This window comes from Vidua chalybeata, chromosome 5 (assembly GCF_026979565.1).
Source record: "Vidua chalybeata isolate OUT-0048 chromosome 5, bVidCha1 merged haplotype, whole genome shotgun sequence".
NCBI classification, from domain to species: domain Eukaryota; kingdom Metazoa; phylum Chordata; class Aves; order Passeriformes; family Viduidae; genus Vidua; species Vidua chalybeata.
This window is the reverse complement of record NC_071534.1, coordinates 22,271,250-22,285,161: the sequence shown is the minus strand read 5'-3', so window position 1 is coordinate 22,285,161 and position 13,912 is coordinate 22,271,250. Positions and strand designations below refer to the sequence as shown.

Sequence of the window (13,912 nt, the reverse complement as noted above, 5' to 3'; positions counted from 1 at the left end):
GAGACAGCGATCGGGGGCGTGCTGCGAGCCCCGGAGGCGGGGCCGGGGCCGGGCTGAGGCGGTTCCGCGAGAACCAAAACAACGGCCGGGCCCAGCAGCCCTTGCGCCCGCGCTCTGTCGCCACCTTCCCCGCCGCCGCTGCCCGGCGGGGCCCGCTCGGGGCGTGAGGTGGGCGCGGAGACCGCCCCCCACCTTGTCCCGCTGCCGCCGCCATGAAGCTCCGCGTTCGGCTACAGAAGCGAACGGCGGCCCTGGAGGTGCAGGGGGCGGAGCCAACGCTGGGGGAGCTGCGCGCGCAGCTGCGCGCGGCCCTGCTGCCGGCCTGGGGGTACAGGTAGCGAGCGGAGCGAACCATCGCGAGGGGTGCCGGGGGGGGAGGCGATGCCGCCCGTGCGCGGCCCGGGCCGGCGGGGCCGTACCACGCGGTGCGGGGGGAGGGATCTGCCCCCGGCCCCGGGGCGCGGTGCTGCCCCCTGCGGGGCGGGTGCGGCGCTGCCGCGGCGGCACCGCCCGGGCCCGGGGCGCGTCCCGGGGATTGACAGCGCCCGGCCCGGCCGCTTTACCCGGCGCACGGCCCCGGCTGCCCGCGCTCCTGCAGGGCCTGGGACGCGGGCTGCTTCCCGGCCGGGCACTGCGGACCGGGCAAGCAAAACTTCGGGAGTGCTCGGTTGCGAAGTGCGGGTTGCAGCGCGGTCAGAGCTGACTGAGATTTCTGCGCGGCGCTGAAGTTACAAAACGCTGTAGGGTCTCAGTTTTACACTTCTCTCAGGCTTCCGGGAGAATCTCTATTATAAAGTTTCAGAAACACTTTATCTGTGAGGAACTCATGGCATCCTCCGTAGAAAAATGAATCGCCTGTAAAAGGGGAGCGTTTCCTGATGCTGGCTGAAGGGTTTGTGTCAGAAACCTTTAATTATGTCCGACGTGCTGGTGTTTCACTGGTGATTCACACAGCAGTGTGGGCAGGAGGAATCTGAAGTTACTGCTTGTCATGCTGCAGTGGGTGTATTTTGTAGCTGCTTCCCTGCTAACCAGTTTCATTTTTTTTTTTTTTTTTCTTCCCTGAAGCATCTTGTTACCCTCATTAGCAGCCAGCATTCTATAGCACACCTGCTGATCACTGAAATTAATGTTCAGCTTGATGAGAAAGCAAGTTGGTTGAGTCTTCAACACTATTTATTTTTTAATAATCCGAGGCAGTAGTTTATTTAGATCTTGTTTTCCTAACTGTGATATCTTTTATTTTGAAGGGCACTTGTTTGCTTTCTTTCATAACTGTTTTATGAGCAATTTCTGTAAATAAAGTTTTATTTACCAAGCAGCTGCAGCAACTTAAAATGTACTTGGCAAGAAACATGGGGGAAATAATTTCATATAATTTTTTTCCTCTCACTATAAGATATGGGTAATTAATAATGGACTAAGCCCTGTGGCACATTACTATTGTAATATCCAGTATGCATTTCTAATTGTAGAATTATAGAATCATTAAGATTGGACAAGATCATCAAGTCCCATCTTTGACCAACCATCATAAGGCCAACTAAACCATAGCACCAATTGCCATGTCCAGTGTGTGGCTATCCAGGTGCAGCCAACCATGTTTCCTTACTGTTTTTTAAAATTATTTTGCAGTTCTGATACCACATTTTCAATAACGTTGAACAGAAAAGATGCTCTCACAGAGGATCAGAAGACCTTAGCTTCATATGGGATTGTTTCTGGTGATTTGATATGCTTATTACTAGAAGAGCCAGATGGACAACCCAGCCTACCTCCTCCTCCTGCTACTCCTGCCCCACTTCAGAATGGTCATGAGCCGTCCACCTTGACCCCCAACAACAGTCAGGCCAACAGTCCAAGAAAAGGGCAGAATGAGCAATCTAACAATGAGAAGGTTCAGGTGGAAGTTCAGGAGAGTGATGAGAAGGTAAGTACATGAGAATTTTCCTGTACAGCACAAAGCAAAAAGGAAGGTCCCCTGTTGTGTCAGTTGCTGTACTGTATAGGACTGAATTTCTTGGGAATATTTGGCTCCTTATACTTGTTTGATACATGCTCAGTTATTTGAATTGAAATTTGTCTCTGTTCATTGTATATTACTGTGGCACAGAAGAGAGCCCAAAGTGTTTCAGGTTTACAGGAGTATTATGTTTTTGCTGGAACATGGACTTAAGGAAGTAAGGATTATGTTTCTTGCCTGCCTCAGTGCTGTCTTCTGGAGGGACTCATTTTAGATTGGGGCAGATGCAACAGGCACTGTCTTTTCCCCCTTTCCTGACCCTTACCTTAGATAAATCTGCTTACAGTTTTATTTCTACTCTTTTTTTAATAATGTGTCTGTGTGCAGTTTTGTCAGTTAATTGATAACATGCCATGATTGAGAAAAAAGGAAGCTACAATGAAGCCACAGTCCTCCTCAAGTGGCAGCAGGTGCACTCCATTGATTGATTTTTTTTTTTCTCCCGTGCTCTTTAGGCCTCTTGTGTTTGGTGGCAGCCCAAGTTGCCATTTTGGTTACTTGCCATGCACATTGGCTAAGTTCAAATAAATGGTGATACTGTAGTGATTAAATTATTCCTGTGTATCTTGCAAAAATTCTCATGAAGGTTTAATATATTATAATCACTTTGTCTTCAGTTAGTATATGCAACAAAATGACAGACCATTTAATGAAGGGTTTGCATTATAAAGATTAAAACCCACAAAGGTACATATGTAATCCCAGTCTCCATCTGGAATGCTAGAAAATGGAGGTATAATGAATCCATACAACTTGTATGGGAAATCAGGCTGGAATAAGCAGCTGTTGACGTATATAGAGATGTAATATTCTGAACAAATATATGTTTTGCTTTCCCCTGAAGGCGGGATCCAGCCTAGAATTTCCTTCTGGATTAGTCCCAGAAGATGCTGACCTGGAAGAAGGTACAGGTTCCTATCCCTCCGAACCCATGCTGTGCAGCGAAGCTGCTGATGGTGAAACACCCCATTCCTTAGAGATGCTCTACCTTTCTGCTGAGTGTACCAGTGCCACTGATGCCTTGATTGTTCTGGTTCATCTTCTCATGATGGAGACAGGCTATGTACCTCAGGTAGGTAGGTGCAGCACCAAACAGAAGTTTCTAGGTCAGTGTGGGGAAGCTGTGGAATATACAAGCTACATCTGTGGATCTGCTTCTGCCTTTCTGTATGTCAGTTGGCTGTAGGGGCTGCTGAAGGATCAGCTTCTCAAAATTCCCTGAGAAAGTCTTCAGGCTAAAGACTGGAGCAGCTTCTAGGTGTGGAAGAAGAGGCCTGTCCTTGTGTTTCTATTGGTCCTCAGCCTCACTGAGACCCAGCTGAACCTCCTGCTTCTGCCTTTTACTATAGAGCATGTGAAGATGTGCTTAGATTGTAGCACTTCCCCAAAATACTGCCTTAATTGTTGGTGTCATCTCAGTGATACCTTGTCAAGTGGTACATAATGAGGTCTAGGTCTGCCAAAAAAGTGTCTCTAATTCCATATTCAACTAAGTGTCAAGTTTGGCTTTGGTTTTACTAATCTGTAGAGGTATCATACTCAAGCACCTATTGCAGTACATCTGTACAATGTATGGATTCCCTTTTCCCCTTTACGTTTGCGTTTTATGTTTACTAATACGTGGCTGAACGTGGAGAAAAAGACTTGATCTCAGGCAGGTGTTTAAATTCTCATCTTTTTTCTTGCAGTGAGGCTGACTAAGCACATGTGGGTTTCTGGTTGACCAATACAAATTTAATAAATCTGCTAAGTTCATTTCCTCTGCATATTTTGAAATACTGTGTAAAGAATACATTTGCCACTGGGAATAAAGTTTGTTTATGGCTGTGAGCGGGCTTGGAGGTAGGGAAGATGAATGCTGTGCAGATTTAAGAGGAAAGAAAGAAGTTACTTGTGCTTATATTGTATCCCACTCTGATAATCCATCTGAGCTGTTTCAAAATGAAATTGAAAGCAAACCTGTTAGTCGAGTCAGGTTTTCTATTTAACTTCAAACTATCATTCTTAAAGCCCTGTCGGATACTGTAAGTTCACAGAAGAGGTGCAATAGTTTTTTTTTTTTTTTTTTGAGCAGCAAATTAATTATGTGCAGGAATTGTCAGAATGCTGGAATGGATGACAGAATGAAGTCTGTGTCTCAAAGAAATGGGTGTGAATGCTCACTGAATGTCTGTTCCTATCAGGACAAAAATTATTGAACTTCACTTAGATTTGCTGTTAGTTTTGGGGAAAATGTGTATAATCATACAAGTTCATAGTCACTGTGTCATTAGGACCGTTCTAAGAGTTGAATTGCAAGCATCATTCTCCCATTTCCTAACTTCTAATCCTTTTCTCACCTCTCAGCATCGGTACATTGCAAAAGTATGACAGTGTGTTTGTTATCTCTTTACATTTGTAGGGGATAGAAGCCAAGGCAGTCTCCATGCCAGAGAAATGGAGAGGGAATGGTGTTTATAAGCTGCAGTACACACATCCCCTTTGTGGAGAAGGTTCTGCTGGTTTGACTTGTGTGCCTCTGGGAGATCTTATTGCTATTAATGGTAAGTCAGTCAAATCTTCATCCTGGATGCACATTCCTAAGTATCACCATTGTTTAGGAAGAGAAAACTTAAGTGTGCTTTTGTGTGTTTTGAACTGTACCTTTATTACTTGGGTTGCTGAGGTGCAGAAGATGCCACTTCCTGATGCTGAATACTCTTTTCTAGTCTCTGTATTAACTGTTTCTTTCTCTCTTGTTGTAAGAGATTAATCCTTAGGGGTTTCAGCTGGCCTTTTCATTGCAATATTGTAGAAATATGTTGTCTCATTTCATAGGAACTTTGGTTCCGCACATTGCCAGATATGAAGGAAGTAGGTTTGCTTCAGCTAAAATGTTTTGGCTTTTTTAATGTTTTTTTGCAAGATTTACAACTTCCAGACTATGTATTACTTCAGTAATGAAGTGGTCTTTGTTGTCTCTCTGTGTTTAAATTTTTGAAATGTCTTTCTTTCTTTTATTTGTAGCAACATTAAAAATCAACGAAGAGATTAGAAGTGTTAAGAGAATCCAGCTATTGCCATCATCCTTTGTTTGCTTTCAGGACCCAGGTATGCCTGAGCTATGATCTCATAGTAGTAAACTGAAAAGTAAAGAAGGGACACAGTAGGTAAGAATATGCTTTAGTAGAGCACCAAATAGGTACAGAATAGCAAAAAAGAATAAAAGTGTGGTTACCATTTAGGTTAGTCATAACTTCATGGTAAAAGGATTTCAGAGTGTAGCCATTTACTCACACTTTGTTGTTAGAATAAATTGTATTTCTTGGATTAACAATGTAAGGAAAGAACCTTGCAGACCTCAATTTATCCTTTGGCCCATATGCCTGTTATGTATGAGGTCCTAGGCATCTCTGGGAATAGCAGTGCTGGGTGATATCCCCTTTCTGCCTGGAAGCTCAGGGCTTCAGAGGCTGATGGTACCTACACTCTTGTTGTGGTACTGTAGTTGTTAAATTCTTTTTGTCAGAAAATGTGCTGACCACATAGGTTTCTTCAGAGTGCCAAAATTAGAGTGAAAACTAAGTTGAGGGAGGAGAGAAGGGCAGACCCATGTGGATCCTTGTGAGGACTGACCTGACCATCTTTATATTCTCTGGAGGATATGAGTTGCTTTACTGGCAGTCCAGGCTGATTCAATTTCCTATGTTCTGTGTAGTCTCCGATGTACAAGTCTAATTGAAAGGTTGTAGAAGAACTAGCTGAGTGCTGAAATGTGTCCAGTATAACACTAAAGTCTTCTTGCTCCTCTTTCTTCAGAGACCAGAATGGAAGAATACGTCTGTCAGAGAAATGAATAGTGCAGGCTCTTAGAACATAGATCTATGTTAGGCAGGAGCTTTGAAGTCTGACAAAGGAAGCTCTGACAGCGTGAGAGTCAGTTTGTTTCCAGAGAACTCAAGTCTTTCCTTAACTGTGCCTTCTAAGGCTGAAGGGAAAGCTTAGCCCAATCATGGAACTGGTTTCTAGTTTTTCAGTGACTGACTTGTTGGAGGAAAATTACACTCTAGCTGCAGAGCTGCTCCTATCAAGATCACAAACATATTAAAGTTGTGTTAATAAGAAAACTGTAATTCTTATATAATTGTTGCATTATAACCTCTTGAAGTTAAGCTTTTTCCCCTCTCTTCTTTGATAGAGAAGGTTGCAGGTGTTTACAAAGACCTTCAGAAATTGTCCCGTCTCTTTAAAGACCAGCTGGTTTACTCTCTCCTGGCTGCTGCCCGACAAGGTGAGAGAAAATATTTACAATTAGAGATGGTACTTAAGTTTTGAGGATGGAAGGAAGGGAATCAATCTAAAGCCTTGAAGAAGAGTGTTAGAAACAGCTGTTCTGTGATAGACATATAAACAGTAAGCACAAAGTAAAATATACATGCTAAAGAAATCATATTAATCTTTGTAACTCAGAAAATGTTACTATAATTCTGGTTTTAATTTTTGATTGCTCTAGTCTCACTTCAGAGATGGAAATGGAGTGGCTGTTTTCCATGCATAATGATGAGGAAATCCTACCACAATAATTTTGTAGCAGTAGTTCTGCAGTTTTGATCTATTTCTTTCTCAAAACAGAAAAACTTATTTAGCATCATGTTTGGCAGTCTGACCTCAGGAATGATCTTGTTAGGAACTGGTCATCGAGGGCTTGTAAAGGATGGTAGGAAGTAACACAGGCTGGTGTTTGTGAAGCAGGCTGTGTAGAAAGCCAGGCTTTCTCTGCATACTTAGTGCCATAAGAGGTCTCAGCTTTGTATTCTGAAGACAATGGAATTCCCTCTAGATTTCAGTGCATGAAGATTTTATGTGAAGCACGTGCTCTATATTTGTGGTTTTCGCAGGGTCATGAAATTGGGCAGGTCTTTTTTTTTTTTTTTTTTTTCTTTATTCCTTAGCTCTGTGGCCTATAAGCATTTGGTGTGGAATGTTTTGTAGTTTGTAGTGCTCAGTATAAAGTATCATTTGCCCTATTTTGCACCTCTTAAATGTAGTTAGAGTTGCAAGACATCTGTTTTGCAAAGAGTCACATCGCAGTAGTTGCTCAGAAAAGTGGTGTAACTCAGGCATCAAAGGGAGAAGATGTAAAGAAAAGATTATAATGTTCTTCCTTTCTTTTAGGGTCATTAGAGATAGAAACACTACCTAAGTGATGTCGAGTTTACTGTAATTTTTCTGAACTTTCTTTCTCCTTTCTTTAGCTTTGAACTTGCCAGATGTGTTTGGGTTAGTGGTCCTTCCTCTTGAGCTCAAGCTTCGGATTTTCAGACTTCTGGATGTCCGTTCCCTCCTCTCTCTCTCTGCTGTTTGCCGTGATCTCTACACAGCTTCCAATGACCAGCTTCTCTGGAGGTTTATGTATCTGCGGGATTTCCGAGGTAATGTTAGGCACATCTTTTTCTAATTACATTCTCATGTTAACAGGGGGGTTAGTTCTGACAGGTTTTGGTAAGAGGCTCCTCAGGCAACCAATAATGATATTGAAACACTGTGAGTAAATGCAGTTTGTGATACTGATCAGTACAGTTGGTCAGGTGGATGCAGAGTTGTTGCCAAGGAAAATGGTTGGCAGTCTTCTGAGCCATTACTGGTGCTCCACTTGGTTCATCCTATTGTGTGGTGCAGGCTTTCCTTGTTTTCATCTGTGTCCTTTGCTACCTTGGTGTATTGACTACTGCAGATATTAGGAAATGGAGGGAAGATATATTCCTGCTTAATTTCTCACAAGAGAGTTAAGAAACAAAGGTAATTAAGGGAAGTGCTGTCAGAAGGCAAAGGCAGAGATGATGTTTCTGGGATTTCTCTATTTAATAACATTTGGAGATGATGCTTTACATGGAATGGGTGTGCAAGTAGATTATCTATCAAATGAACCTGGAGCTTTATATTTTTAAAGCTACATTATCTTTAAAAAAAGATGTATTGACTAAAAGTGTTTTTCATATCTTGATTATTCTTTGAGTTCTGACAAACTGCAGATATCTGTGGCACAAGATCTATTGCTTTTCTTAATGCATTGCTTCTCTTTGCAGATCCTATTGCAAGGCCTCGGGACACAGACTGGAAAGAAGTAGGTAGCTTTTTTTATATAATCTCTCTCAGATAATCTTAGCTTGAGAATAGACTTTGGGAGGCAGTAACTTTGAGTTAAAGTTTAGCTTAAAAGTGCATACAGAGTGTTCTGTGCGTGCATGTTGGTCAGACTAGCGGAAAGGAAAGGAACATCAACAAGTTACGTCTTGCATGCTCCGTGGGGGTTAGAGGTCTTCCAAGGGTGCTGTGCCTGGTCTTTGGTGGGCAGGAGAATTGCTGCTCTGAGTTTTCAGACTGGTGAGGAGCACTTTTTTGAGAAGTGCTGTAAAACTGAATACAGTTGCTGAAGCTGGAACACTTAGAGAGCTTTAAATACTTTTTTTTTCTCTCTGCAGCTATACAAGAAAAAGTTAAAACAGAAGAAAGAAGCCCTGAGATGGAGGCACATGATGCTTCTTCCTCCTATACCTCATCCAATTCCCTTTCATCCCAACCCATTCTATCCTAATCCCTTTCCACCCAACCCATTCCCATCAAATCCGATCTATCCCCCAATGATCATTGGGGGAGAATATGATGAGAGACCAACACTTCCATATGTTGGAGACCCAATTAACTCGCTCATTCCTGGCCAGGGAGAAGCACCAGGTCAGTTTCCTCCATTCAGACCACATTTTGACCCAATTGGCTCCCTGCCTGGGGCAAACCCTACGCTTCCAGGACGAGTTGGTCCCAGTGACAGGTTTCCACCTCGACCCAGCCGGGGCCGCCCCATGGACATTCGCCGTGCATTCATTTAATAGCTGCTTTTTCCTGCAGGGAGTTTTGTAGTCGCTGAGCTTGCTTTCTAACTACAGGAGATTGCAAATCCCAGGCACTAACATCTGCCTTCAGATTGTTTCAAGCACATGCGTGCACGGTGATGTCCCAACCTCAGAGGCTGGGTTTGTTTTGTGCTCTGGTAGTGCTGTATCACCTGGCACTTAAGGTCTGTTCCTCAAAGAGCTGCAACTTAGAGCAGTTTGTTCTGCTGCCCCCCCTCCTTGCCCTTAATCATCTGTGAAGTGCTACTTAGAGACCAGAATAACAGCCAAATCCTTACTGCATCAGATAAAGAGCACTTTAAATACAAACCCTCTACTTGTCTGTCTTATTTGAAGAGTTTTACTGCCTTGCCAGGATGAAAGGTTTTGTTTAAAATCTACCCAGCTAATTAATAATCTTTATTAACAAAAAAGTTACCACATAGAACAGGATACTGCCACTGTTATGGTGGATATGTGTTCATGGAAATTTTTAAAGGTGTTGTTTCCTTTTTCTTTTAGTATTTTATTAGGTAAAAAGTGTTTTTGTATTGTTACTTAATGCACAAAGAATACACCGAAGGGATTTTCTTTACAATGGAAATATCAGAACACAAATTAATTCATTTTACAAACAATTGACTAAAGTCATGCCACAGTGCAACTCAGAAGTCTAAGCAGAAGCAGAGCGATTTTACAGAGAATCAGCAGCAAAACCTTTGACTTTGTCCTTGACTTTACAAATAAGGATCTGTAGTAAGTGACTGCATTTATTGTGTTTGATCTAAAAGCGGTGTGAAAATGCATCTGTTCTCCCTATCTGACGTACTTAAAGAATTAAATAGACTGACTTGGTTACAGTGGGAATGGGATCACAACAACATGAGAAGCAGAATGAGTTCTGACTTCAGTAAATTCCATTTAGTTCCATTACTTAAATATCAGATGATATCGTGCCAAAAAGAAATGTATTGTAGCATGTTATGAGCACCTTTCAAGTGTTGTCTTATTAACTAATGAGCAGCTAACAAGACCACTGTTAAAGTATCCTGATGAGACCTGCAACCTGATGCTGGAGCTCAATTAAAGGAAGACTGGAATGACTAAACTTTGCTAGAATTTTTAATTTCTTATGTATTTTTTTAAGATTATTGATCTCAGTGTTTCTATAAATGTGAATGGTACTAATGACTTTTGTGACAAATATTATTTTCTAAAACTTTTTTTAAATTCCAGCCGTGGAAATGGAATGACATTTCCTATTAAATACAAGCTATTTAATTAGTAATACTTATGTGCTTTTTCAGGTGAAATTTCAGTGGTTCATCTTCTTGTTTTGTATAAAATCATCTGACTTTAGTAAGGTCAGGGAGTTTTGCCAGTGGAAGTAAAATATAATACTTTATTTTGCTGTCAAAAGTTGTATTGCTTCTTTCTTCCTTTTCTTCTTCACAGAGATAGTTTTCTTTCACTAACAAGATTAGCCTTAATTTTTAACATTTGCCTTCAGTGGTTGAATTGCCTTGTTCCAAAAGCATTTTCAGCAGTGAAGTGTATAGTCAGATCTCTTATAGTTTGTAGCAATTCTTAGTATTTCACTGACTATAAAAAGGAAAAAGGTAAATCTACACTGTGTTGGTCTTGCACCATTTCGTCCTTGTGATGAGTGCTTCAGCAAAGCATAAATAATATTCAGATAAGGTTACAGAGCTTTAACTGATAAAGTAATTCGTAACTTACCTTTTTCCTTTTTTTCCAAGCTATTTCTGGGAACAGTGATCACATAATGCGTGTGAGAAGTTTATTTTGTGGTGCCAGTGGTGCTCACATTGCCAATGCCTTGATGACAGTCACATGGTTTGCCCTGCTGGCAAGCCATGTGCTGCTCTGGAATTGGGCCCTCTTTTTTGTGAAGACAACCATGAAGTCATGCTGATGCCAGAGGTTCAGTTTATCCTGGATTTTGTAATTGAAATGTTTGTTTTTGAAGTAATGAACTCAGCCCTTTTACACATACACCACTAAGTGACCTGAAGATACTCCCTTTTTTTGTTGTCCCTCACACTGTAGTAAAGGTGTTGTGAACCAAAGATTAGGAAACCTGACTTAGCTGGAACTGTAAAGTTCCTTAAAGAGGAGTTCCAGTTATTCATAAAACAGGGTATAAAGTGAGTATCTCGGGACCAACAGTATAAAATTAGAAGACAAAACAGAGGAAATACTTGAAAACTAGCTGCTTGCTTTTTTTATTTGTGACCTCCAAGTCAAGTGTGTGTGTCATTGCTGTGGCAAATGATATAAGAGAAATCACAAAAGATGAAATGCTTAAGATGAGCATTCCTTACCTGTACTATTCATCAGTATCTAGCACTGTAAAGGTTGCTACTGAGTCACTTGGAAATAAGGAACTATTATCCTTGGCTTTTCTGTGTATTATTTTATCTTATTCATGAAACTTTAAGCCAACCAGATGAAGCAACTGAGCCATACACAAGGTCTAAGGTCTCACGTACCTGCTTGTGATTAGTGGAAGACTACAATACCACTGCATATACAAGTGGTATTTTGTAAGCAGAAATGCTGTTCTGCTGGACCTTAGCTTGCCTGGGGATGTGTGTTCCATTCCGCTTGAAATACCACACCTAGCTATGACAAGAAAGTCAAGGTGTTCTTCAGTTTGTTGCTAAACAGCAAAACGTAAACTAATTTTCTAGGTGGTGGATATGGTTGGGTGTCGTAGCTGTGTCCCAGCTACTTCTTGGGCTGGACCCAAACACACAAACCTACTCATGTTTCCTGGCTTCCATGTGATGAAACTTAAAGCAAATAGGACAAAAGAAGCTTTGACCAGGTGCTCAGTGTTCACATCTGCGTGAGAAAGATCCCAAGGTGTGCAATGAGGTTTGTATGCCTTGTGATATAAATGTGGCTTTTTTTTAACCAGTTTTTCTGTTTTCTTACTGCCCCTGCAGTTATATTTAGGTACCTAAATGCCTCTTGGGTGTACCTTAGTTTCCCATTCATGTAAAAGAAGAATACCCTTTGTATTCCCTGTTCTCTTTTTCTAGAGTGTGGGGATTTTGGAGCAGAGAGCCAGCATCAAAAGCGCTAACTTGAAGGGATGATGCATCTGTGACTCTCCTGCTAGCCACATCTAGTATGTGAGCATCGTAACTGTAGACTGGATGTGTTCTGTTTGGACAATTACAGGACACAACAGATTTTCATCATTCTAACTTTAGAAATCAACTCAGTGTTTTAAAGCACTTCTGTGCATAGAACTGAAGGTGCTTTTTCAGGAACTATAGACTAACTTAAGCTGAGAGTGCCTGTTTGTACTTGATGTTGCAACTTAAAGCTAGGTGGTGAGATGCAATTCTGTTTGCTTGTCCCTTGAAAGATGACAGCTGGGAGCTGTAGGCAAATGAAGCGATTGAGTTGCTGCTGGGTATGAAAGCTGACAGTGCTGTCTTGTTCCTGTGGTCTGTCAGAGGACAGTCCTGCTGTGTTCAAATGCAGCCTCAGCAAATGACCCAGCTGTTGCACTTTCAGTGATGAGTTGCTCTTGATTTATGGGGCCATGTCGTACTAGTCATCATTCCTTTTTGTATATGTTCTATTGGTGAGGGAATCACGGAGTTTCAGGGGATAAAGCAACTGAGGATTCTTGCAGTAAACTTTCATTTCTGTCTCTGCATCTCTGGTGACCATTCAGAAGGGAAAGGGATAAACTGTGCTGAGGGAAGTGTTACAGAAGGAAATCCTCTTCTCCATATAGTGAAGCCTGTTAATCTGCTTCTCTTGCCAGTGGGACACTGCTTGCTCAAGACCATTTCTCACTCTTTTATTGCTCCTGGAGACAAAACAGCAGGGACTGGGTTTTTTTTTTCTCACATGATGACATATATTTATGATGCTGCATGGTAAACCACTTATCCAACCCTGAAGGACAGCACAGAGCTGAGGAAAACAACAAAACAGAAGACAAAACCATCAGAGAATAAGGTGGTTCTGTAATACTGAACTTGAGGTATAAATCATTGATCCAGATGAGTCTCTTGAGGGACTTCCAATCTGGAAAAGCTATGCTGTTATTTGCCATTACGTGTGCAAAGGCCTGCTCAGGGGTAGGTCATACAAGGTCCAGATGACTTCATTGGATTTAAATGTTCATTACAGGTGCTATGCAGGAAGGATTTCCTTGTTTGGCTTTATTCCCACCAGTGAATCATAAGATCCAAGATGGCTAATACAGCTGTTGCTTTTGCTACTTTGGGAATCTCCTTGTTTTAGTGACAGCAAAGATCTGGGCCATTGGCTCAAATATTTTTTTGACTTACTGACCTCCCTGGGCATTCCTAAGTATCATCATGGTGAAGTTGCCAAGGGAAGCACAAAGCCAAGTCTGGCCTCAAAGCTGCATGTTGAGGAGGCGGGATGAGGACTGGAACCTGCATTAGGTGTGTTCCAAACAGACCTCCCAGGGTGCAAGGGGTAGACTCTCAGCTGGTATAAATAGCTATAAATATATGGATTTACCTAGGGTGAGTTTTTTTCAGTCATGAGCACAGCTTGTGGGGGGTCTGTCATGTCCCAATTCCAGTATATGTGCACAGCCACAGCTTCCTCCAGTGTTGCAGGATTAGAGGAAAAGCACACCAGCAATGATCCATCTCTGTCTTCTCTGCAAGAATAATTCTCGAGAATGGTCAGGGAGAACTAATACTGATTGTTACTGCTTGGGACAATCCCATACATACCCTCCTGTGGCTTGGTGTCTCAGGAAGGACCCAGGTCATCTTATTTGTGAAGTATAATTTTCCAGTTCTGTTACAAGTTTGTCACCTTGCATTCATTTTGCATTCACCCCAGCAATGTCAGTGGGAATTCAAGGCAGGAGACAGGATTTCACTCCATCTCTCTGTCCGTCCAGTATTATGGAACACTCAGCATACAGCTATGTGCACTTCATCAGATCTGCTATTAATTAAGCATGTTCCTGAGGGACATACACAGCCAG

At 42.0% G+C, this 13,912-nt stretch overlaps 1 protein-coding gene across 2 annotated transcripts; it reads left to right on the top strand.

Annotated features, from left to right (window-relative positions):
* The first annotated feature begins 96 nt into the window (after positions 1 to 96).
* Positions 97 to 10,311, top strand: FBXO7 (F-box protein 7). Of its 2 annotated transcripts, XM_053943487.1 has the most exons (10): positions 97 to 334; positions 1,636 to 1,930; positions 2,868 to 2,928; positions 3,082 to 3,095; positions 4,425 to 4,566; positions 5,030 to 5,113; positions 6,201 to 6,293; positions 7,258 to 7,434; positions 8,089 to 8,126; positions 8,485 to 10,311. In XM_053943487.1, exons 1-10 carry the CDS (start codon positions 213 to 215, stop codon positions 8,887 to 8,889), a joined length of 1,431 nt encoding a protein of 476 aa, XP_053799462.1. In that variant the 5' UTR covers positions 97 to 212; the 3' UTR covers positions 8,890 to 10,311. The 2 variants fall into 2 exon arrangements, with proteins under 2 accessions (XP_053799462.1, XP_053799461.1); XM_053943486.1 differs by having other exon boundaries at positions 98 to 334; positions 2,868 to 3,095.
* Positions 10,312 to 13,912: the final 3,601 nt, after the last annotated feature.

Excerpts from the sequence above, each read along its gene's own strand:
- FBXO7 (XM_053943486.1), top strand. The coding sequence starts at position 213 with ATGAAGCTCCGCGTTCGGCTACAGAAGCGAACGGCGGCCCTGGAGGTG. Across the intron at positions 4,567-5,029 it reads AGATCTTATTGCTATTAATG|CAACATTAAAAATCAACGAA; the intron begins GTAAGTCAGTCA and ends TTTTATTTGTAG. Across the intron at positions 6,294-7,257 it reads CCTGGCTGCTGCCCGACAAG|CTTTGAACTTGCCAGATGTG; the intron begins GTGAGAGAAAAT and ends TCCTTTCTTTAG.